The sequence below is a fragment of the Sapajus apella genome, unplaced genomic scaffold (genome assembly GCF_009761245.1).
Source record: "Sapajus apella isolate SASKATOON/1434 unplaced genomic scaffold, GSC_monkey_1.0 scaffold129, whole genome shotgun sequence".
Taxonomy (NCBI): domain Eukaryota; kingdom Metazoa; phylum Chordata; class Mammalia; order Primates; family Cebidae; genus Sapajus; species Sapajus apella.
This window is the reverse complement of record NW_022437069.1, coordinates 3,239,966-3,265,696: the sequence shown is the minus strand read 5'-3', so window position 1 is coordinate 3,265,696 and position 25,731 is coordinate 3,239,966. Positions and strand designations below refer to the sequence as shown.

The 25,731-nt window shown below is 41.5% G+C and overlaps 1 protein-coding gene across 1 annotated transcript in view; it reads left to right on the top strand.

The window, feature by feature from the left end:
- LOC116539496 (cytosolic carboxypeptidase 4-like) overlaps nt 1-25,731 on the top strand; it is a 435,628-nt gene that overhangs the window by 144,426 nt on the left and 265,471 nt on the right. Inside the window, exon 13 of the mRNA XM_032262484.1 lies at nt 25,381-25,561. Within this exon, the coding sequence (XP_032118375.1) occupies nt 25,381-25,561 (181 nt within the window). The remainder of the gene's footprint in view (nt 1-25,380; nt 25,562-25,731) is intronic.

Below are 25,731 nucleotides of genomic sequence, written 5' to 3'. Positions count from 1 at the left end.
GGAAGACCAGATGAAGGAGACGATGAGAAGCAGGTGGCACCTTCTTCAGGGCATGTGACTTGTCTTGTGTATACACTGGTGGTGGTGGATCATTTTGATTTATCTGCTTTCCCATCCCAGTCCCTCTAGCCATGACAACAGTGATTGGAGTTAGAGTGCAGTCTGTGGAAATTGAATGAGCTAGGCTGTCTATCTAAAACTCGTAAATCGAGGATCATCAGTCACATACTTGCCTCATGCATCTATCTGTAAAATGCTAAATGCAGGGCTTGCTGTATTGTGGCTGTTCCAACTGATAATTAACTTCCCCTTGGCCTAGGAAAGGTCCTGTGGCATGAGCTGTGTGAATGAAAGTTGACCATCATGCAGTGCTTAGCAGGTGAGGAATTCCTGTGTCTTTCCTACCTAAGTCTGACTTGGTTGCATGTTTAGACAAAAGGAGACCCTCGGAGTTCTTTTTTTTTTTTTTTCTCCCATTTGTTTATTTTTTTGCATTTTAGGTTTTGGGGTACATGTGAAGAACATGCAAAATTGTTGCATAGGAACACATGTGGCAGTGTGATTTGCTGCCTTCCTCCCCATCACCTACATCTGGCATTTCTCCCCTTGCTATCTCTCCCCAGCTTCCCACCCCCCACCGTCCCTCCCCTATTTCCCCCCAACTGACCCCAGTGTGTAGTGCTCCCCTCCCTGTGTCCATGTGCTCTCATCGTTCAACACCCGCCTATGAGTGAGAACATGCGGTGTTTGATCTTCTGCTCTTCTGTCAGTTTGCTGAGAATGATGGTTTCCAGGTTCATCCATGTCCCTACAAAGGACCCAAACTCATCGTTTTTGATGGCTGCATAATATTCCATGGTGTATATGTGCCACATTTTCCCTATCCAGTCTATCATCGATGGGCATTTGGGTTGGTTCCAGGTCTTTGCTATTGTAAACAGTGCTGCAATGAACATTCGTGTGCACGTGTCCTTATAGTAGAACGATTTGTAATCCTTTGGATATATACCCAGTAATGGAATTGCTGGGTCAAATGGAGTTTCTATTTCTATGTCCTTGAGGAATCGCCACACTGTCTTCCACAATGGTTGAACTAATTTACACTCCCACCAACAGTGTAAAACTGTTCCTATTTCTCCACATCCTCTCCAGCATCTGTTGTCTCCAGATTTTTTAATGATCGCCTTTCTAACTGGCGTGAGATGGTATCTCAATGTAGTTTTGATTTGCATTTCTCCACTCAGAGTTCTTGACTCTGCTTTTAGCTCCAGATTTGCTCCACGGTATCTCTCATGGAACTGTCCCTTTGGAAATGCAGCAGGGATTAATTAAGAAGGCGGCACACAGGAGCCAGGCTGCCTGCTTTGGAACCCAGCCGTTAGGACTTTGTTTTCCGTGTTAATTTGACCCAGTCACGTAACTATTCCCAGCCTCGGTTTTCGGATTTGTGAAACGGTGCTTACGGTAGCACATTCATCATAAACTGTCTTGAGGATGATTGGGTAAACAATCACAGTGCTTAGTCAGTGATGGACACATAGTAAATGATTTTGAATTTGCTGTCTGTTCCTAAAGCTACAGATCCTTGGTTTCCCTTTGTGGAATCTGTCACACTCTTTCTCTCCTCAACCACTTGGGTTCAACTCTTCCCTTGTCTTTTGGCCAGACCTAAGGCAGCCTATCTGACCCCTGGTAAGATCATATTTGGGTGTGGCTTTGCCTTGAAAGGGGCTCTAGTAGTCCATTCTCACACTGCCCAAGACTAGGTAATTTATAAAGAAAAGAGATTTAATTGACTCACACTTCCACATGGCTGGCTAAGGCCTCAGGACACTTACAATCATGGCAGAAGGGAAAGCAGGCACCTTCTTCACAAGTTGGCAGGAAAGAGAAGCGAGAAGGAGGAGCTTCCAAACTCTTATAAAAACACCAGATCTCGTGAGAACTCACTTTCATGAGAACAGCATGAGGGGAACTACCCCCATGATCCAATCACCGTCCTCTCTCAACATGTGGGGATTATGGGGCTTACAGTCCAAGATGAGATTTGGGAGGGGACACAGAGCCAAACTATGTCAGGTACAGAACTCATGATCTTGAGTTGTAGCATCACGTTAAACTCCTCGGATTCTCCTGTTCTTATATCATGTTGGCCTTCTCACTGATCCATCCCCAGTGCCTTGCATGGTACCTGATAGAAAAAAATTACACAGCATGGGCTGGCCACATAAGCAAGTACATACGGGGAGAAACACAGCCTGGTGTGTAGCCCTTAGCTGGCCCTAAAACTTTGACTTCACACTGCTGCTTCTGTGTTCTGTTACTTTATAGTTTACTCAGTTGTAGCAAAGGGTAGAGGACCTAAGTGTGGTAGCCATGGGTGAAGGAGAGGTGAAAGAATACCATAAGGAAATGCATTAGTTTAGGGCACTGCCAATGGCCAGGCAGGGCTCATGTTGAGAAAGGAAGGATGGAGTCCTATTTGACGCATTTGCATTCTCAGAGTCTGGTGAGCCAGGCAGCCGACCTGCTCCGGACAAGTTTGGTGGGTCTTACATCAAGTTGAATCTGAGTAGGCATTTATCTAAATTACTTTGTTGCTATGTGAACATATGCAGAGCAGAATTATGCTAGAGGGCTGCCAAGATTTTAGCTGAGAATATGGTATGCGTTTTAAGCCTTCATGCCAAGTTAGAGACTCAATGGGACAAAGGAGAAAGATGTCAGAAGAATGTCACTGATGTCAGAGTCAGAGACAATTATCAGCTAGATGAAAAGAAGATCAGTGTTAGGTGTATATTTTTACCCAAATTTCAAAGTGTGAACAGTTCCTGAAAAGCTACCCTCCCTCTGTACCAACTGCAAGTTTGGGAACTTCCCAGAATCATCCTCAGTTTCCATGATTTGCTGGAGCACTGCACAACTCACTGAAAGTTACTATACTCAGTGATAATTTATTACAGGGAAAGGGTTCAAATTAGAATCAGGCAAAGAAAGATATTCATAGGGCAGAGTCTGGGAGGAATTAAAATGCCGAGATTCTGTTCCGTCTCCCCCTCTGGAATCCTGGTTGGCATTACCTCCTCACTGCCATGATGTATGATAACAGGTGTAAAGTACTGCCATCCAGGGAAGCTCATCCAAACCTTGGTGCCTAGAGTTTGCATTGGGACTTGATTGGATACTGCCTATATGGCTGACCTGTAGTCTCTCTCCTTGTAGAGGCCAGGCTAATACCTTTGGTCTCCAGTTCCCCCAGAGCTTGGAACATCTAGGGCTAGGGCATGGCTCAAGCTCTCATCTTAAATCAGGTTGTTAGACAGTCCTGTGGCCAAAGCACCCAGGCAAATATACCCCAATCAGGTAGGACATTCTAGGGGCACAGGGGGTCTACTCTAAGTAGCCAAGAGCAAAGGCCAGACTTATCTTTGGGTAAAGTTGATGCTTCACTCCGTGGTTATTAACTCTTAAATTCCCCTTTTCTGAAATCACCCAGTGAATGGTGACACAGGGCAAAGCAGATTATAGGGACTCTACAGAGCTAGACCATATTAATTTATGACCCTCTCTATATGGAAAGCCAGATAGAGTGGGCCACGTCCTTGTACATCAGGATTATGTTGGTGAGGTTTTTCTGGCTGGGCCTAATGTCACTGAACAACCATGGACCCAGCCCTAGCCTTTGGTCTGCAGTCTCAGATACGTGATTTTATCCATTCATCCAGGTGGATTGGATTATATGGACCAAAAGTTCCAAGAGATGGATTTCAAAAATCACAATCAAATCTATTAATTTATAATTAAATATATACTCACATATGTGCATACCTTTATTAAGAACCAGAAGACGTCACCAACATGGAGTGTCTCCGTCCTGTTGAGGTGGGCCACTCAGGACACTGAAATACACCGCAGAAGGCGGTTTATTCAGCACAGATTCAGAGCAGAGGGAGCGGCTGTTGAAGATACGGTAGTTCTCATGGTCTGAAGACTGGCTTTGCCTGCTCTAGCAGCATTTTTGCTCTAAATAACTGTATCAGACTCCTAAAATGAGAGCACAGTTTTTCCTGATCAGTGCTGACAAGTCCTGTTTTTCCAAGTCTCTATTTTCGATATTTCTTATCAGGTCCCCAAAGCTTCTCTCATTACAGCATTTTATATTATAATTTATAAGCTTATTTAATGTACATGACATCTCAGCGTAACTGGTACCTAGCATGTTAATCTCACTAAGTCAGCTCCAAATCACCATGTGGAGTAGGTTAGGGTTGCCCTCGTCCAGTTGAGGGACACCATGCTTACTGTGTCCAGGGAGCCAGATATTCCCAGCCCCTTCTACACCGGGGATTCCAGGACCTGGTGATTTGGAGGTCATCTTAGATTTCTCTATTTTTATCCTCTAGAGATAACATGAGCAGGTATTATTTGTACGATTGCCTGAAGAAAAAACTCAGGCTCATGAGATGTCCATCCTGCTGTGGTCCTCTCCTTGTTCCATGGCAGAATAGAGACCATCAAAACAAGTAGAAACGGTAGGAAAAAAATAAATTGCAATATCTGGATGGGAATTTAAGTCCCGGTGTAACATGCAGGCGTTACAAGCCTAGGCTTCGTGCCTTATTTTACCCACGGACCAACTTTGCATCTAAAAACAGGCCACACTACATTGCGTACATATGTGTGTTTAATGCAAATATAGAACACTCTGCATAACACAACAAAGAAAGAGTGGGGCAAATTTCAGAGTTTAAAATGCAGTATTGTCATCTTTTCAGAGCTGGAGTTACCTTAATGTGCTGTCTGCCCCACTCAGGCAAACTTTAAAATAATATCATATTTCACAAAACCCTATTAAACTGTCACATAAATTCCCTTTATTTCCCTTTCCCGTCAGTGCTGATTACCACAGAAGATATTTCTGTGTCAGTGGAAATTTTTCTCCCTTCCCATCAGCCTTCCTCTCTTGCCACTTTCTTTTTGGGGTCTGTCTCCTGGGGCCAGTTTTCTAGAGACCCCTTTGCCTCAGCAGAACAGAGGAAATACAATCACTCAGCCAGCCCTGGTAATCCAGTGCTGTTTTTCACAGAAGCATTTAGTAGGTTCAGCTTCCAACGGGGCCATTCTGAGAGCGAGGCTGACTTCACGGGGGCTTTCAGATAGTTGATACCGAGCATTTCCTACATGTTGGGCTCAGGCTAAGCTCTTTACCCTATCTCCTTTAATGTTTGCAATGCAGTGAGAGGGGATGATGATGATGATTATACCCATTTCACACCTGAACAAATTGAGGCTGATTGTAAGTAACATATGCAAAGTCAAGCCACAAATTCAGTGGCAGGGCTCGGGTTCAGGGCAACCAGCTGTCCCAGTTTTCCCAGGATGGAAGAGTTTACCTCCTGGACATGGGCTTTCAGTGCTAAGACCTGAATAGACAGTCCTGAACAGAGCAGGATGGTTGATCACTTTATTTTTTTTTATTTTTATTTTTTTTTCGAGGTGGAGTTTCGCTCTTCTCACCCAGGCTGGAGTGCAATGGAGCAATCTTGGCTCACTGCAACCTCCACCTCCCTGGGTCAAGCAATTCTCCTGCCTCAGCCTCCTAAGTAGCTGGGATTACAGGTGCCCACAACGACACCCAGCTAATTTTTGTATTGTTAGTAGAGGTGGGGTTTCACCATGTTGGTCGGGCTGGTCATGAACTCCTGACCTCCAGTGATCTGCCTGCTTTGGCCTCCCAAATCGTGCCTGGCTGGTCACTTTAGTTTAGATCTCAATCCATCTGACTGCCTGAAAACCCTTACTGTTAACCATCAAGGATACTGCCTTATCCACGTGGAACAGAATATGATAATATTATTACATAATTTGATGCAATAATATCCATTCTTTATTATTCCCATCTTTCTAAATTTTTTATGTTTTACAGAAAACTTTTTAAAGTCAAATTTGAGTGGTTCTCATTCAAACTAGATGTGGCCACACCACTAATGTAGTCACTCATTCATTTGAGTACAGTTTGCATAATAATAATATAATTATCCTTAATAATAATGCCGGTAATTATACAACTTAGCTAATTACACTGATTGGGCTATTAATATGTTCCATATACTTCGCAAAATGTTTTACATGCATTATCGTCTTGAATTTTGACAACAGTTTTATGAGGACCATTATTTTTCCCAGTTTTTCAAATAAAGCTGTGACGCTCAGAGCACTTCAGTGACTAGTCAGAGAGAGTGGGCAGAGTCGAAATTCTAACCCGAGTCCAGCCTACTCACTGACACAGGACATAGTGATTGCAACACAGCTTATTGGCTCTTCTCTACAGAGTTTCAGAGCTGGCTTCAAGGGCCCTGCAGCAGAGCAGTCCAGCCTTAACCATGTAGCTGTGTCTCACTTAAAAAACAGCTGAGAGAATGCTAACTTTTCCAAAAGATTCATGGCAGCGTGCTTCAATATTGAGAGCTCTCAAAGTAGATTTAAATGATGACTTGATTTGTAAAATATCAATTTATGCACAATCTGTAAGGCCTATCTCTGGCACAATCCCGTGGCATGGTCTAGGGAGATTGTTTTAAACCAAGGCACTAGAGGATGTCATGAGGTTTGTATTAAATGGCTTCCTGGGTGGGTAATTTACATCTATATTCTGCTCAGGAAAAACTGATGACCAAAAAATTCTCACGTGATAGACAATTTTGGTCGCACAGATAGATACTTTGGGCGTACAGTTGCTTTCCTCCCTCTCTTCCCCTCCCTCCCTCCCTTCCTTCCTTTTCTTTCACCTTTTTGAGACAGAGTCTCACTGTGTCGCCCAGGCTGGAGTGTAGTGGCAGGATCTCGGCTCACTGCAACCTCCCCCTCCTGGGTTCAAGAGATTCTCCTGCCTCAGCCTCCTGAGTAGCTGGAATTACAGGTGTGCGTCACCACACCCAGCCCTTTCCTCCCTTTGCTCCTCCCTCCCTCCCTTCCTTGCTTCATTCCTTTTCCCCCTTCCTTCCTTTGCTCCTCCCTCCCTTTCTCCCTGCCTGCCTCCTATCCATCCATCTGCGTCATTCTCTGTTTCTTTGGTGTTTGTCTTTCTGTCTCCAAACCCTGAAAGAAAAAAGAAGTATTTCCATTAACTTCCTGTTCATTGACAAGGCCATTCACGCACATGCATGGCTCAAACATCTGTTTTACTAGGCTCCAACTTTCAAACTGTGTTCTTTTAAAGCTACTCGTTCCCATGTGAATCCTCTCTGGAGCCAGTCTCTGAATGGCTACACAGTAGAGCTTTTAAAATTCTTGCTTTTAATGCCTGCCTTATTCTCAGACAGGGTGAAATCCCACTCACTAGCCTTCACTGGTCTAATCTATATTATTTATAGCGTGTGTGTGTGTGTGCGTGTGTGTGTGTGTGCGTGTGTGTGTGTGTGTACTGGAAACAAAATTGAATCAAACACATATACTCAGGACCCTTTAAAAATGATTTTTAGGCCTGAGGCACTGTAAGAATTGGAGGGCCCATCATATAGTATATTAAACATAATATAAAATGCAATCACAACTCACATTAAATACCTTTTTTGTCACTGAATTTGAAATAATTTCACGTTTGCTTTAACAATTATTTGGCTACGGATGATATTTAATTTATGAGTGACTTTGCCATCATTGTCTGTAACTGGGAATTTTTGTGAGGTGTGGAAATCTTACCTACAAATTGCTTTCAAACTCAATGACATTCTTATGAATACTAAATATAACAATGAAGTTGACATAATATTCTATTTTTTTGGACAATTAGATGTTTATTTCAATTTCATAGTTTCTTTTCACATTTTGGAGTGGATATATTAAGGTCTCAAATATTTTTCAGAATCTTATAAAGTGTGTTGGCTGCAGGCAGACTGGGAACTTAGGGGTCAAGGACCCTGTGTGTCTTCCCTGCCTTGAGGCGTGTTCTGGCTCAAGACAGAGAGAAAAATCTAGAAGTACAAGGCAGGATAGACTGAAATGACCCATGCTATGGTAGAAATCAGGGCCAGACAGTGTAAGAGCACAGGCACCAGAGTACTTAATTCAGACTCTAAAGGAGGAAAGAAGGGAGTCTCAGAATGGGTGAAACATGAGGTACCTGGAAGTCCAAGGCCGCTGGTCCAGAAGAGAGGGCATGAGAGGGCTTTCCTGCAGAAGGAAGGGCCTGTGCAAAGATCAGGAGCAGAACAGAGTGCATTGAATCAAATTGTACTGTGGGGAGCAGATGGGGGAGTCTGTGGCATGGGTTGAACATCTCCCCACTGGGGAGGCAGATCATGAAGAGCCTTATGCCTCAATAAGAAGTCTTGATTTTATCTTGAGGCCAATGGGGAGCTGCTGAATATTTGGAAGAAATAGGAATGGAGAGGATGGAAAATATCCAAAAAGGTATTTAGGAGATGAAAATGATGGGACTGGCCGGGCGTGGTGGCTCACGCCTGTAATCCCAGCACTTTGGGAGGCCGAGGCAGGCAGATCACGAGGTCAAGAGATCAAGACCATCCTGGTCAACATGGTGAAACCCGTTTCTACTAAAAATACAAAAATTAGCTGGGCGTGGTGGCGCGTGCCTGTAGTCCCAGCTACTGAGGAGGCTGAGACAGGAGAATTGCTTGAACCCAGGAGGCGGAGGTTGCAGTGAGCCAAGATCGCGCCATTGCACTCCAGCCTGGGTAACAAGAGTGAAAAACCGCCTCAAAAAAAAAAAAAAAAAAAAAAAAGAAAATGATGGGACTTAGTAATGCTCTGGATGCAAGGTACCTCTGTGAGGTGGGTGTCTGCTGGGATGCCCCCCATTTCCAGAAGAGTTGACTCGAAGGGCGATGATGCAGGGTACCTGCCCCACATCAGGCCCAGGGGGTAAGGATGGGGAGGGGGAGGACATGCCCCTGTGCAGGAGGACACACCTCCAGGCCATTGTCTTAGGCCACTGCTGCTCTGCCACAAAGACCCACAGGAAGGTTTTAGGATGGCAGAAGTAAACTTTGAAAAGAAGGGGCCAGAAACAAGTCTTTGAGGCTGTTTGCAAGCAGCAAAAGACTTTGTATGCAGATCTCAATTTCCCATTTTCAGGCCTAAATGTGTCACTAATATTCTCCATCAGGCTCTCTGACCAGACCTGCTCCCCACACACTCTGTTGATTCCACACATCCTAGGAGCTCTTGGCCTGCCAGGGGCTCTTTCTTATTGCCCAGTCATCTGTGAATATATCTAATTCAAAAGGTGAATACATTTAAATGGCTTCAACATAAAAGGCAGGTTGCCAAGCAACTGGGAATCTGAAATACCCTTGTCAGGTTGTGTAAGTGGAGAGCTGGCAGGCCACCACTGCAGTCATTTTGAGTGGAACAGTGGCAGCAAGAACAATTATAATAATAATAATTCTCATTCCTTTTCTGTTTATTTTTCTCTGATTTCTTTCTTCCTCCTTCCATTTCTTACCATAAACCAACAGCTCAGCCTTAATTTTAAAATATAATCGCTCTGTTTAAACTAACATAAGCCCATAACAGCTCTTAATTCTGTTTGTGAGTAACGAAGCAGCAAAGCTGCTTCCCTATTGCTGACTTTCCCCCATTCCTTGAACACCTCCAGAACTCTGCAAACGACCTGAGCTATGCTAACCCCTCGTGGGAGTTAAAAAAAAAAAAAAATCCACCTCTTAAAGCAAGTAACCTAGCTATTGAAATTTCCTGGCATGGTTTCCATTTTGACCAGCTCTGCTCTCGTGTCAGCTGGTGACATCTGTTTTTGGGTTTCAGGCTCTTACATCTTCACCTTCTACCTTATTGGTCCTTACAGCTCAGACTGTCATTTTATTGTGCTGTTCTCACGTGCTGGTTTTTCTGCTGTCTAGAAGTCAGCCGTCTTAAATAGCTGGAGCTGGAAAGAGTTTGGGGGAAGCCCAAGATTCCTGAGAGATGCTCCACTGAAGAGAGCAGGCGTAAAGCAAACAAAATCCTATTTGCTTATCTAAAACATTTCGTTGGGACAGGCACAGTGGTTCACACCTGGAATCCCGGCACTTTGGGAGGCCAAGAAGGGTGGATCACTGAAGGTCAGGAGTTCGAGACCAGCCTGACCAACATGGTGAAACACCCATCTCTACCAAAAATGCAAAAATTAACCAGGCGTGGTGGTGGTGCCTGTAATCCCAGCTACTCAGGAGGCTGAGACAGGAGAATTGCTTGAACCTGGGAGGCGGAGGTTGCAGTGAGCTGAGATTGCATCACTGCATGCCAGCCTGGGTGACAGAGCGAGACTCCATCTCAAAAATAGATAAATAAATAAAAATAATAAAACATTTCATTGCACATGAGTTCACGTCTCTCCTTCTTACTCCTGTCACCTTTTCCCTGCCCCTCTTCTCTGATGTGTAATGGCATCCTGCAGTAAAACCGACCTGCTTCAGCCCACTGCAATGCTGCAGGGGCAGACATTTGGCCTCTGGAGGAAACTCTGTCCTGGAGCCCAGATTTTGGATCCTTCTCCTGTTGAAATACTTTTTTTCAGGCAAATAATGTAGGAAAGAGCAGAGCAAGAAACTTATCTGACGTGAGAGCAAAATTATTCACTAGAATGTATTTCAAAGTTTTCTGAATTAAATCAATAGCTTTCTCTTTCTTCAATATTCTTATCTGTCAGTGCTTTATAAGATATCTAAACCTGGTGAAATGTAATAAAGCATAACAGGGTGGGATGTGTTGAATGAGTCTTCATGGAGCATGTCACGGTCCCTTTCCCATCTCATTTTGGTTGTGTGTCTAGAGGTTGCTGTATCACCTGAGCTCCACTGAGATCGTGCTCAGGGCGGGAGCTCTGGAAGGGGATGGCTTGAGACTTGGCCATGTCTTTACAAGACAGGTCTTGAAAACAGCCAAGCAGAAGTGATCTGGCCCCACCCTTGGTGGCCTTGAGGTGTCAGGAGCTTTTGTGAGAAGTCCTGGAGCTTGAGGGAAGCACTTAATGCTTTCCTCCTGGCAGTGCTAATTCTACCAGGGAGATCTGGGGCAAAGGAGCTAGTAGCGTGGGATACAAGTGAGCCAGCCGGCAGGTCTGCGGCACAGTTGCAAACATCCCTAAGTGAAATCAGCTGATGGATTGACGGGGGCGGGTACACAGCATCTGTCTGCAATTTTCCTGATGCGATTACACACTTCTCCCAAGTGACTGCCGTTTCTGTGTGTAGTAAATTTCTCAAACCCAATCCAAATACTTTATTATTATACTGTATATATTATGTATCATTATAGCACAGATGTATTATTTTTTATTCCCAACATATTATAATATAACAAAATTTCCAGGAAAATCTGTACAGTTTGATGCAGATGAAGGAATGCAGATGGATTGGCTCATCTTTATGCAGAGTCTAAAATTGTTATCTCAGCCTCGATTACAGTACTTCCTCTTGGTTATCTGAAAATTGCCCAGGAATAGATTTGCTGATTTTCTTTTCATTTATCCCTATTATGTGAGCCTACTTTCTTATAGTTTAGAGATAGAAGGTACAAAATAAACAGGCAAGATTACCCTTTGCAAAGAAATATGAGTTTGTAATATTTTGAAATTGGACTGTTTTGGGAGACAGAAGGCAACAAAAAAAGATGTTTTGTTAAGGGGAGAAAACCTTATTCTGTTATTCGTTTTCTCAATGTCTCAGCTCCGTTCCATTGGGGTATAATAAACTTTTACTATTCAGCGTGGTGAGCGGTTTTAGTTAGGAAGTTGGCAGAGGGTCTAGGGCTACATGGTTCAATCCAGCAGTCACCAGACACCTGAGGCTGTTGAGTAATTAAAAGCCATTAGTCCAGGTTGGGTGTGGTGGCTCTTGCCTGCAACCTCAGTGCTTTGGGGGATCCAGGGGGTTGGATCATGAGGTGAGGAGTTTGAGACCAGCCTGGCCAACATGGTGAAACCCGTCTCTACTAAAGATATAAACAATTAGCCAGGTGTGGTGGCATGCCTGGAGGCTGAGGCCGGAGAATCCCTTGAACTGGGGAGGTGGAGGTTACAGTGAGCTGAGATCACACCATTGCACTCCAGCCTGGATGACAGGGCAAGCCTCCGTTTTAAAAAAGAAAGTAATTAGTCCAAATTTCTCTGTGCTGCAGGGTAAAAACGTATACCCCAAAAGTCTGATAACTTGGTACCAAAAAAGTGTCATTCAATACCTATGTCTCATTAATCATTTTTCACATGATTACATATTGAAATAGTCATTTTTACTATCTGGTGCGTTAAAATATATTATTAAAATTAATTTCACCTTACATTGCTTTTTAAAAAATGTGGCTCTTAGAAAAAATAAAATTATTCGTGTGGCTTGTATTATATCTCTGTTGAACAGGGAGAGCTTTGCTCCTCAAAAGTCTGATTCCTTAATTTTGGCATCATGTGAGGGCTTGGTAGAAATGCAGAGTCTTGGGCACCACCTAGACTCAATGGGGCAGAATCTGCATTTCAGCAAGATATCCAGAAGATTCACACATACATCGAAAGCACTGTTGTAGTTGAGGAAAAATTTTAAAAGGCTTAAATTATTTGCCCACCCATAAATACCTGTTGGTTTCCCATGGGAAAACTGGGAGTTCTTTGAGGACAGGGCTTTGTCTAACACTCCCTGACATCCTCAGTGTTTGGTATAGTCTTTGGTTCACAGGAGATGATACCCACTGAATGTTGAACACATGAATGGGCACACAGTCCTGTCTGCCACTTCATGGGTAAAGACTCAATGGTCGCATAAAGTGAAGGGATCTGATGGGCGACCACATTCCAGTACAAATAATTTCAAGTGATGTGTGCATCCTTTGGGTATCTGAAGCGCAGAACAGAGCTATGTTTTATTTTCATATGTTAGGATCCTAACTGGTTTTCCTATCTGGACTCTTAAAACATTACCTCCCCCGCCCATTCCCCACGGCCTTTTTTTTAAAAAAAGTAAATAAAAGCAAGTTTATTAAGAAAGTAAAAGAATAAAGAATGGCTACTCCATAGGCAGAGCAGACCCGAGGCCTGCTACTTGCTCATTTTCATGGTTATTTTTTGATTATATGCTAAACGAGGGGTGGATTATTCCTGAGTCTTCTGGGAAAGGGATGGGCTTCAATTGTGTTATGGAAAATTATATGAAAGGGAGCAAACTTACAAATTAGATCGTGGTATTTGGCACGTGGTACCCTTCTCCTCACACACTCTTTGCCATCCCCACTTACATTTATTTCATTTCTGTAACTGGCCAAGTTTCCTCAATCCAGAGAAGTCTTTGCTTATCTGTCAACTCCTCAAAGAGCCTTCTGTTCCCAAATGGTGATTCCACTCCTCTTTCATTCTCCATTGCTTTCCTCTGCTTTAAGCAAATACTTAGCCCGTAATGCCCAGGACCTCAAGCCTGGGACCTTCGCAGTACTTACATGATGCTCTTGTCCCCCTCCTCTACTTCCCAGCCCTTGTCTGGCTGGGACTTTAACTCTTTTCACTGCAGTCCCTATTAAAGTGCTTGTTGCATCACAAGACTTCAATAAATGTTCTTTGAATGAGTGAATAAATGAATGAATAAAAAATGAGTGATTATGTTGTGACATAACTGGGCATGGAGGAGTTAATGACAGGAGCTAATTATAGTTAATTGCACCTATCTAGTCAGCAAATACTTTCTGAATAATTCCCATGTAGACAACAGAGAAATGACGTATGGAAAGCAGATAGGGTGGTGGAAGAGACCAAATATGAAAGCGAATTGTAAGGTCACATGGTGAGTTGTATGCAGTTGTATAGATGATGTGCCGTGGGACCGGGAGAAGGGAGTGACTCTTTCTGCCTGGGGCATAGGGAAAAGCTTCAGGTGGAAGGACAGTGAGAGTTTGGTAGGTAGAAGTATGAGGATAAAAGGGAAAGCACACAGTGTGTTTTGGGAACATTGAAAATCAGGGTGATCGGTATTTGGTTCAGGAGTGGCAGGAAACGAGACCCATTGGCTGAGCCAGCTGGAGTGGGGGTACACTTTCAATGAGGAGACAGAGGAGTGTACATTCTACTGCTGTGTGTTGCCATCAGATTTCGGTTTTTGGTTTTAGACCTCACACGCTGCTGTGTGGCCAGACCAGATGTTAAGAAAGAGGTTGTGGTCATGCAGTGAAGAAGAAGGGGGGTTATATATTTGAGAGAGAAGGAAACAGAGAGGGTGGGGCTTGAAGGTTCTGGACGTTAGTAGGAAATGTGTATATTACTTATGATCTGTGAAGAAGCTGGAAAGATTGAAGAAAAAGATTTTTAGGCTGCCAATAGAATGATCATTATCCTTCAATCAGTTTCCAAAGCTTATCAGCCGCAAAGGGCCCGTAGTCAGCCTTGACCTCCATGGCTTCCTCCCTGCTGCCCCCAAGAAACCCCAGTGCGGTGAGGAGGATCATCAGAGTCTCCTTTCCCCTTCCGCCAGTGCATGAATCCCCACATCTTTTTGGTGAAAACTAAGCAAATCCATCACAGAAAGATGTCAGAGCCTCTTGGACTCCTTGTCATCTGGAGGTTACAGAGGTCACACGTCAGGTTTTGGGGAAAAGACAGAGTGCAAAGTTCCGGGAGGGACAGGGTCAGGGGCCACTTCCTGCCACTGGAAGGCAGGCAGGGCTGAAGATGAACAATTTCTGGTGAAGGCAAATGGTTTGGAGATGACAATCTGGTCAGTTTCTTATTCTGGTGACGTATGGGTCAGAAAGATCACAGCTTAAGAGTTTGTAAAAGACAGCTTGGACTCAGACAAACCCTGCTCACCTGGGAAGGAATCGTGTGCCCGCAAGAGAAAACCAGCTCATGTTTGGTTGTTCCAAAGCTGATTATTAGCCATTTATTAGCCAATGATTATTAAAGTCATTACCTGCACTTTCTATTTTCTTCTGCTGCCCCCCAACTTTTGAGCACTTTTCTACTTATCAGCACTTGCATCTGAATATTGGCAAAGGAGAAAAGAGAGATGAAGAGGCTCCATGTAATTTTGCTTCCTGTTAGCAGTTCTATTAAAAGAATGCTGAAGGAACCAATAGAATTAGATTGAAACCATTGGCTAAAAAGTTTGATTTTCATCTACCCTGTTTCACATTGCCATTGATAATCATTAAATTTAGTGCAGCAAAGACTTAAGAGAGCCTTACTTTTATGGATAGTGAACTGAGATTTCAAAAGATTTTAATTTCCCCAAATCCATTCAATCAGTAAGAGACAGAAGCAGATCTCACACCAAATTCTTCCCATTCATAATTTATATGGTACTTATTTTTCCTGCACTATATCATGTTTTGTCTCAATAAGATTCATTTTGGCTTTCCTCTTAAATATATACAAAATAATACACAATGAAATGAAAAGAATATTGGATTTTGATTCAGAGCACCGAATTTTTTCCCATGCTTTCTCTCCTTTCTTGCCTTGTAAGCAAGAGAGTGATAATTCCTGCCTTGCCTACTTCACAGATTTACTCACAAGAGGGGAGCACTACACACTGGGGTCAGTTGGGGGGAAATAGGGGAGGGACGGTGGGGGGTGGGGAGCTGGGGAGAGATAGCAAGGGGAGAGATGCCAGATGTAGGTGACGGGGAGGAAGGCAGCAAATCACACTGCCATGTGTGTACCTATGCAACAATCTTGCATGTTCTTCACATGTACCCCAAAACCTAAAATGCAATAAAATAAATAAATGGGAAAAAAAAAACCCCGAAGGAATAATACAGGTGAAAGTGCCTTCTCGGCTACAAGGTGCCATAAAAATGCCATGAATGTGTTTACATACAATCCCACACATTTGAACAGAGCTACTCAGAATTATTTGTTACTCTGTCATCTACCTACCAGTTTAATAACATGGCATGAATTTGAAGGATTCTTTTTATTTTGCAGTATTGAGGAAATTCTAAGAAATTAGAAATGTATCAGTCATAACTGATATAGCTTCTGAAGAGAAGAAAACACTTTATTATTTGCAGGTGTTAAGAATTATTTTTCTGGAAACTTTAAGAGAATCAACAGAAAACATTAAAAAAAATAAGGAGTATAATAAAATTCAATAACTTGGAAATTTCAATAAAAGGTTTCTTCCTTATCTTGGAAAACATGTAAAAAGATCACATACAACAGAAAACAAGAACACACGTTTCTATTTCTGCAGAATGAGGAGACAAGTTTCTAGGCACTTAAAGACTGTTAAAAACTGTCAGCCTCTTGCACAATCTTGGTGGGAGAAACATGGAGTGATGCGGAAAATGGAGAGGTCATGAGCAGAGGTGATATGATGCTAGGCCCAGCAAAAATATTTTCCACAACTGAGGATGAAATGAGTTCACTTTCAGACAAACAAGAAGTGCCTGTGTTCACTGCCAGCAGATTCATATTAGAAAAAACACTGAAAGGTGTTTCAGGCGGGAGGAAAATGACAAGATGAAAGTTTGTAGATGCAGCAAAGAGTGAGGAGTAAATAAAAGGGTAAATATGTGGTTTCAATCAATATTGACTTTATAACACAATAAATGTAAATGTCTTATGGATCTTAGGATGTAGTAGAAATTATAGTAGATTATGTTACACTGTAGTAAATCAGAGAAGTGCCTTGTAATCTCTAAGGGGACCACTGGAGAAGAATAGAAGGATATATAACTTTTAAGCTAATAGAGGAAAATAAAGAAACAATGGGAAAAAACAATTAACTCAAGTGCAGGTCAGATGGGAAAAAGAATTGATCATACAATAGGACAAATGGAGAGCAAATACTAAATTGATAGCATTATGCCAGTATATATCATTAATTATAGCAAATGGAAAGTGACAGAATGCCTCAATTAAAGTAAAATAAAACAATGCTAGACTAAATAAAATATAATATACAACCATATGGTGCTTCAAAAGACAAATACTTGGCCAGTCGCAGTGTCTCATGCCTGTAATCCCAGCACTTTGGGAGGCTGAGGCAGGCAGATTACGAGGTCAAGAGATCGAGACCTACTAAAAATACAAAAATTAATTGGGCGTGGTGGTGTGCGCCTGTAGTCCCAGCTACTCAGGAGGCTGAGGCAGGAGAATTGCTTGACCCTGGGAGGTGGAGGTTGCAGTGAGCTGAGATCGCTCCACTGCCCTCCAGCCTGGAGTCTGGTGATGGAGCGAGACCCTGTCTCAAAAAAAAAAAAAAAAAAAAAAAGACAAATACTTATAGCTATGGAAACATTGAAAGTAAAGTGATGAAAAAATATATATGTTTTAAATACTAACCAGAAGAAAGCCACAAAGCTATATTTATACATGCAAAGGCAATGGCTTAGAAGAACTGGAGAGATATCTTATAATGATAAAAAGTTCATTGAAGCAGGGAAATATAATAATTCTAAATCTGTAAGCAGTTAATAACATGGCCTAAAAATCAATAAAGAATTGACAACATCATAAAATGGAATAGACAAATCCACAATCACCTTTGGAGGTTTTAATATACCCCTCTCAGTAATTCACAAAACAAGCAGATATAATATTGGTAAGACTATAGACAATGTGAACAATCTGACTAACAAACTGGACCTAATTGGTGCATGTGGAACATTGTACCCAACAACATTCTTTGATCAGAACAGCTTTTTTTCATAATGGAACTACTGGAAATAAATCAAATGCCTGTCAAGAGGCGAGAGAATAAACAAATTGTGGCATATTCATTGCTATGTGGTACCCTGGCGTACAACTCCGTGATTAAAAGAAATTATGGATGCATCCAAAAACATAGATAGCTCTCAAAAGAATTATGCTAAGTTAGAGGAGCCAGGCAGAAAAGTTATATACTGTATGATTTTTTTTTTTTTGAGATGGGGTTTTGCTCTTGTTGCCCAGCCTGGAGTGCAGTGGTGCGATTTTGGCTCACTGCAACCTCCGCCTCCTGGGTTCAGGTGATTCTCCTGCTTCTGATTCTCCTGCCTCAGCCTCCTGAGTAGCTGGGATTACAGGTGCACACCACTATGCCTGGCTAGTTTTTGTATTTTTAGTAGAGACAAGGTTTTGCCATGTTGGCCAGGCTGGTCTCGAACTCCTGATCTCAGGTGATCCGCTGCCTCAGCCTCCCAAAGTGCTGGGATTACAGGTGTGAGCCACCGCTCCCTATGCTGTGTGATTTAATTGTTCTGAAATTGCAGAAAAGAAAGCATCATGTGATAAAAAGCAAACCAATGGTTACCTGAGGGTAGAGGTGGGGTGAAGGGATTGTCTGCAAAGTGAATTGAGGGGAATATTGGCGGTAATAATAGTCATTTTATATCATGATCATTTGGTTTTACAACACTGTATACATGTGTCAAAATTTATTCACTTGTAACGCTAAAATTGGTACAATTTATTTTGTGTAAATTATATCACAATAAAGTTAATAAAAAAGATAGAAACATCTTTTAATATTGATATGGAAAGATCTACAAGATATATTGGTAAATGAAAAATGTACAATGCATAAAATGTGTGTAGTATGTACCTTTTTTGGAAAACATAGTAGCATGTGTGGTATGTAATATATACAAATTTTCTTCTATTTAAATTTTTTTCTCAGAATCTCCCCACTTCCTTTCCACTCCTGTTTCTTGTTTCTTTCCTTCCTCACCCTGTTTTCCTTCTATCGGGTCCTTATACGCTCTCTTCTACAATTGCTGGGCTTCATGTTAGCTGCATGATTCCACCTTGAAATCAAACCTGCTCTCCTGGCCATTTCTTCTACCCCTTAACCCCACTGTCTAATTCTTCAGCTCCAAGAAGCCCCATCTGATCATACCTTTGCAAAACAATTTTTTTTGTGTGTGTGTGGTGCTTCTATAGCATACAAGATTTGTCTGAAACCCTTAGTATGCCCAGAAAGGCCTGCAGAAGCAGGGACAAACTTAGTTTTCTACCTTCATTCCTTCTTTTGCCTTCCAGATGGCCTGTGCTTCCATCGCATTAAATCACTTCACCTTTCCTCAGGTATTACGTATCCTATGACCTCAGTCATTTGTAAGTAGACGTATTTAGGCCATTTCTACTACCTTTTTTTTCTTTACTTGGAAAACAAACTGGACAAACCAGATCCACTGTTACCTTTTCTGTGAAAATTCATTTTTTTTACTGTTCTTCTCCTTTGGTGCCTATTTGAAAATACTTGCCTTTGTGAAATTGACATATGATGATTATTTTCTAAAAAAATAAGCATTCAGATAGAGATAGAGATAAAGAAGACCTAAAAATCACCTAGATGACCTTTACTTACAGCTGTCTCTATGTATAGATACCTTTTGATAAATTTTATAGCTACATACAAATGGGATCCTTCTGTAATGTACTCTCCTCTAATTTTTTTTTCACTCACCATTATATCACAGATACCTTTTTGTGTTGACAGAAAAAGACTTACGTGTCATTTTTAACAGCTGCATAGTATTCTGTTTTGCATATTATTTCCTGAACTGCTTTCCTATTAATATACATTTAAGTCACTTACAGTTGCTTGCATCAGTATAAATGATGTCGCAATGATTATTCCACTGTGCTTTGAAAATACCCTGACAAATGTCCCCGATAACATTTGATTGTAATTATCTGTGTGCCTGTCTTCCCCACCAGACTGTTACTAGTTTCCTGAGGGCAAAATCCATTATTTACCTTGTCATCTGCAGAACCCTGCAGAGTGCCAGTAGGAGCTTAGTATATATTGTTGAAAGAAGGGATTAAGTGAATGGATGTTTATATAGTCGGGTACACATGTTATCATCACACATGTCTTCAGTTTTTACTCAACTTTTCATTGGCCTAAAGGCCTGATATCTCTTAGGTATTATTCAATCCCCTACTTGTTCCTAATCTGTCTTTACCGATGTCATTGCCTCTCTCAATTCAATATGTAGCTTTAAGAATTAAAACCTGTTCAAACCATGATGCCCCCATAGATTGTGGTGGTCTCTGAAACATGTTTTGTTAATTGCCAGACAAAATAAATGCAAGTATCTGACATTTTTTCCTAATCCTAAGTGGACCTGAGTTACCAAGACTGAGATTGTCAATTGCAAGAAAAAACCGCATGGCATGTGTGATGCATACTATTTACAGCTGTTGTCCATTAGGAGTTCCCTGGAGTACCATTTGCTGCTACAACTGAATGGTCTCATAAGTTTAACTCACCAATATGACTGCAAAATTGTCTTAAATCAGAGGGGAAGAGAGGGAAGCCAACTAGAACTGACTAAAATACTGCTTATGTCTTCATGAGAATCCGTCGTTTTCCCCATTTGCTTTGCTTCTTCAGGATGCTAGAACAGCCTGCAAGGTCTTGTGGCGTATTACAATACAGCAGATTAGCAACTTGACTCTCCAATGGAAAGAAACACATTGTCGATGCCTCTCTGTTACAGCTTGCATTTGGCTTATTGATTAGTGCGCTGTGTTGTACTGGGTATATTAGACAATGGTAGCCAACTGTCCCAGACGATGAAAGTGTTTTGTTAGTGTCGCAGATTTACAAAAGCTTAAGCTAGTTTTCATTCCTTCTGGCTGGGCTGAAAGCACTTACTATTGTTGTCCAATATGCTGCAAATGAACATGGTTCAAAAATCACAAAGAGAGTGATATGGAATTACAGAACTGAAAATAGGATACTGATTGGGTACAAATTCATCAAGCCTCTTTATTTTGCAACAAGCTTTTTATTGGAGTGCCGACACAGCTTGCTTTGGAAAAAGCAAAAGCTACTGTGAGCAAATGATATAGTAGGAAAGTTGACCTCCAGTTAATTTCAGTTGTGCCCAGCTAGCTAACTGTACATCTCGTTCCTTCCAACATGTATTTTTTAGAAAGTTTCAGTTAGTGAATCATTAGTTCTTTGTGCAGAACACATAATCTGCTATGGACTGAATATGTATATCATCCCCCAAATTAATATGTTGAAATTCTAATTCCGAAAGCGATGATGTTAGAAGGTGGAGCCTTTGGAAGCTGATTAGGTCCTGAGGGTGGTGCCCTCTGTAAGAAAAAAGGGTTGGTGGGGCATGGTGGCTCACCCCTGTATTTCCAGCACTTTGGGAGGCTGAGGCAGGAGGTTCAGGAGTTCGAGAACAGCTTGCCCAATGTGGCAGTGGCAGGTGCCTGTAATGCCAGCTATTTGGGAGGCTGAGGTATGAGAATCCTTTGAACCTGGGAGGCGGAGGTTGCAGTGAGCCGAGATCGAACAACTGTACTCCAGCCTGGGTGACAAAAGTGAAACTTAATCTCAAAAAAAAAAAAAAAAAAAGACTTGAGGGAACTCAGTTGTCCCTTCCATGTGTGAAGACAGAGTGAAAAGGCAGTCATCTAAGAAACAGAAGGCAGGTCCTCACCAGACACAGAATTTGCTGGCACCTTAATCATGGATCTCTCAGCCTCCAGAACTGTAAAGAAGAAATTTCTGTTGTTTAGAAGCCACCCAGGCTATGACATTCTGCTATGGAAGTCTGAAAAAAGTAAGACAAATCCATTGCTCAGTTTTTTCAGCAACTTAACATAACTCATCTTCTGTTAAAAATGGTGAGGCCAGAATCTGAACCCTGGAAATACGGCTCCTAAAGTTGTTCTCTAATTCACTATGTGGAACTGTCTCTGATTGGGTAAATGTTTCAACTACAATAATTTCAGAATTAGTTTTATAAGGCTCGGTCTTTGGCATGTATTTCTTCTGATGAAGATTCATCAATTCCCTTTTTCTTTTCTAAAACACACATGTCAAATATCATTCTCCCTACAACTGACTATTTCATTCTTTTCTCCACAATCTAGAAAGTGCACAGGAATGCATGGTCTTTCAAAGGATGACTTTAAACCTGGTCTGACATTGAGTTTAACAGGGTGTAACAAAAACATGAGTGCATTGGCCTAACCAAATAGTGGTTTACTGTTCTCAAATGTCCAGAAGTAACGAAGAAGCTGGTGAAGGTGTGGTGTAGCTGCTAAGGAATTTGCCAAGTACCCTGGCTCCTTCTGCTTTTACAGTCATGGTCTTTAGCACGTGACTTTGATTCTCACGTTGGCTTTCTCATCGGAAGGTATCACATCTATGTGCAAAACAGGAGGAAGAAGAAGGGCAAAGGACAAGACATAAAAACCAAGCAGGCATTTACCAGATGAAACTGTCCCCTTTAATTAGTTTTCCAGAAAGACACACTCTCTGATAACATTTAAATCTCACTGGCCACAACCGTGTCACATGGTCACTCGTACCTACAAAAGGATCCATGAAGCTAGCATTTTAATATGGACAAAATTCTTCCCCTTCAAAAATCAGGGCCCTGGTCATAAGAAAGAGAGGGAGAAAGGCTACCGGGCAGGTAACAGGCAGGTTATGCCATGTCTGTAATATCGTAAGCAAACACTTGCACTTTTAGTAGTAACTGATGATTCTGCAATATACTCTGTTACTTATCACAGGATGCCAGTGAGACACTGACTCTGTGGTTGAGGATGTCTGATCTACAGGATAAAGGCCAAATCCCTAAACAAAATATGTAAGAAAGGATCTTACCAGTTTAATACTAGCCTACTTTTTAACATTCATGTTCCACCATCTCTAGCCCTTTGCTTGAGCCACATGTAACTTGTCTTCATTTTTTAATTAACTGACTTTTGTGCCACTGTTTTTTGCATATGTCCTTTTCTTTGTTCAGAAGACCCTCCTCACCATCTCCAACTGGTAAATAATACTTATTTTGCAAGACTCAGTGTGAATACCATCACATTTCTGGAAACATCCTTACCTCTCTCAGTCATGTCTATTTCGGTGTTTTGTATACAACTCCATTAGCTCACTTGTAATTGTTTTTTTCGTATTTGTCACTTCTGACAAACACTATGGCCTCTTAGAGAACAAGGACTATAATTTATCCAACTTTTTCTACCCGGTGCTGCTGCAGTTCTTGGAGTATGCTCAAGACACCTGCTTAGGGGAAAATAAACTGAGTGTTACCTCCAGTGTATAGGTGACCTACAAGGAGCTGAAGTGACCTGTTTTCATCATAGCCAGTAAAAAATGCACTGATCTGAACCCCATAAATCTAGATCTCAGTGGATTAATGGCTGTCAGCGGAAATATGGAAGAGACAGATGGTGGGTTTTTTTTTGGTCTTAGTTGATGATAATAACATAATTCAATAATTTAAAAGTGTTTTCTTTAAACTTTCCATTCCCCATTCTTTAAGAGTTATTCAATTTTTTCTTTCTTTGTGCACAGTTTGAGACACAGTTTGTGTCCTCAAAAAGGCTACCAGGCTTTAGATTATATATATGAGTAAGATCATATCATGTTTGTCTTTCTGTGTGAGGCTTGTTTCACTTAACACAATGTCTTCCAGACTCATCCATGTTGCTGAAAATGACAGAATTTCATTCTGTTTTATGGTTGAATAGTATTCCACACGTACACACATATATACACATGTATATACACACATACATATATACATATATATATACACATCCCTATATATACACACACACATGCATACAATAATATATAGAATAATGTATATGTGTGCATGTGTGTATATATATGTAAGATATATGTGTGAGATAGATAGATTCTTCTGTAGTTGAACATTTGGGTAGATTCCATATCTTGTCCGTTGTGAATAACATAGAAATTGCAGGAAACATGACCAAGGTGGCTTCAATAAACACGGGAGTGCAGATATCTCTTCAAAATACTGATTTTATTTACTTTGGATACATACCCAATAGTGGTATTGCTGAATCGTATGCTAGTTCTATTTTTAATTTTTTGAGGGACCTCCATATTGAGTAGAATAGTGGTTACCAGGGGCTGGGCACGGTGGTGGGAAGGGAGAAGCAGGAGAGGACGATCAGTGTGTACAAAGTTACAGTTCGGAAGAATAGGTCCTGGTGCTCTGTTACACAGTAGGGTGACTAGAGCAAATAATGTAATGCACATTTCAAGATAGCTAAAAAAGAATATTTTGAATATTATTCCAAAGAAATGATAACTATTTAAAATGATGAATATGGTAATTACCCTGATTTGGTCGTTATACAATGTATGCATGCACTGAAACATCACGTTATATCCCATAAACATGTCTAATGATCGTATGTCAATTATAAATGAATTAATAAAAACATGACCGTCTAAGGAAAAAAAAGACATTTGAACTTAAAGTGATTTGAATAATATGGAAAGAAATTACTAGTTTATTAACTTTCAGGCTCTTCAGTGGCTTAGGTGTTTATACTTAGCAAATACTTAGTACTTGTCATTAGAGGAAGTTTAGGAGCAATAAAGAATTCGGTGAGAATACAAAAGGAAAAGTGAGCCATAGAAAAACCCACTAAATTGAACAAAGGGTTAAAGTAGACATGGTGAATACTTGATATGCTGCTACAGCCCCTCCCTTCCTTCCCTGAGTATATGGAAGACAGACATCACCAATCAATCAAAACACATTTTCCACCTGACCCCAGCCATGGCCTTAGAATTCATTTCAACACTATGATACTCCAGGTATCTTCTATCAACAAAGGAGGGAAGACATTCCTATCTTTCCCTCATCACTACGTTCTCCATAAAGACTGGTTCATGTCAATACAGTACCTGTAACAGGGCAGAGAGTGTTTTCCTAACTCCCTCTGGAAAATGAAGCAAACATTGTGACTCCAAGATTGAGCTTCCAGGTATTTAACTCTTCTGTCAAATCTCTCTCATGGACTGGGTTCAGCATCTTACAGTCATGGAGTTCTAAAGACACTGCTTCTGTTACTTGCCTTCTATTTCTGCTAGGGAATGAGAGGGACCATCCCACCCACAGACTTAACAATTAAGGAGGTAGAGAGCTAACATGTTCGGAATGGCAGGCAATATAGTGAATGCTTTATATTTACATCTTTTTGTTTTTTATAACAATCACATAGGGTCAGTATTATTGTTTCCATTTTATAGATAGGAGATAGTGTCAAAGAAATTAAGTCATTTGCCTGAGATCCCAGAGGTGGTGAGAGGTGAAGATAAGATTCAGTCTCAGATCTGTGATATTGAACTCTGGAGAGTTAGTTGTTTCTTTGGCGATCTTGATAAAATCTGCTTCTTGGGTTCTTTTCCACCACCACATAGTTACATTTTTTATACTAGCCTTGAGCTCTACCTTCATACTTTCTTGAGTCTTGCAGACCACAGAGGCAGATGGAAAATGGGTAAACGTAGATCAGATATGGGTTAGGAAATATCCATTTGAAACTTCATGCCAATCATGTGAAAATCTGGTCCCCCGGAGACCATCTTGATGGAAATGGAAAACACATTTGGGTTTAATTTTCTTCTGTCCCCTTTTCTGCAGGACATCGCCCATATCAGGTGATCACCGCTCGAGTTCATCCAGGAGAGAGCAATGCCAGTTGGGTGATGAAGGGTACCTTGGAGTTCCTGGTCAGCAGTGACCCTGTGGCGAGGCTCTTGAGGGAAAACTTCATTTTCAAGATCATACCCATGCTCAACCCAGACGGTGTCATCAACGGCAAGTATGTCAGGCACCTGGCCCAGCCAGACCTGCACTTATGCCACCATAGTAACACCGTGATTTCACCCAGTGGGCGTGGTTGGAGAGGCCTTGGTACTCCGTCAAAAATAAACTCTTGGTTTTCTGTTCTCTGGTACAAGTAACAGCATGCTTGCCATACACACTGATGTC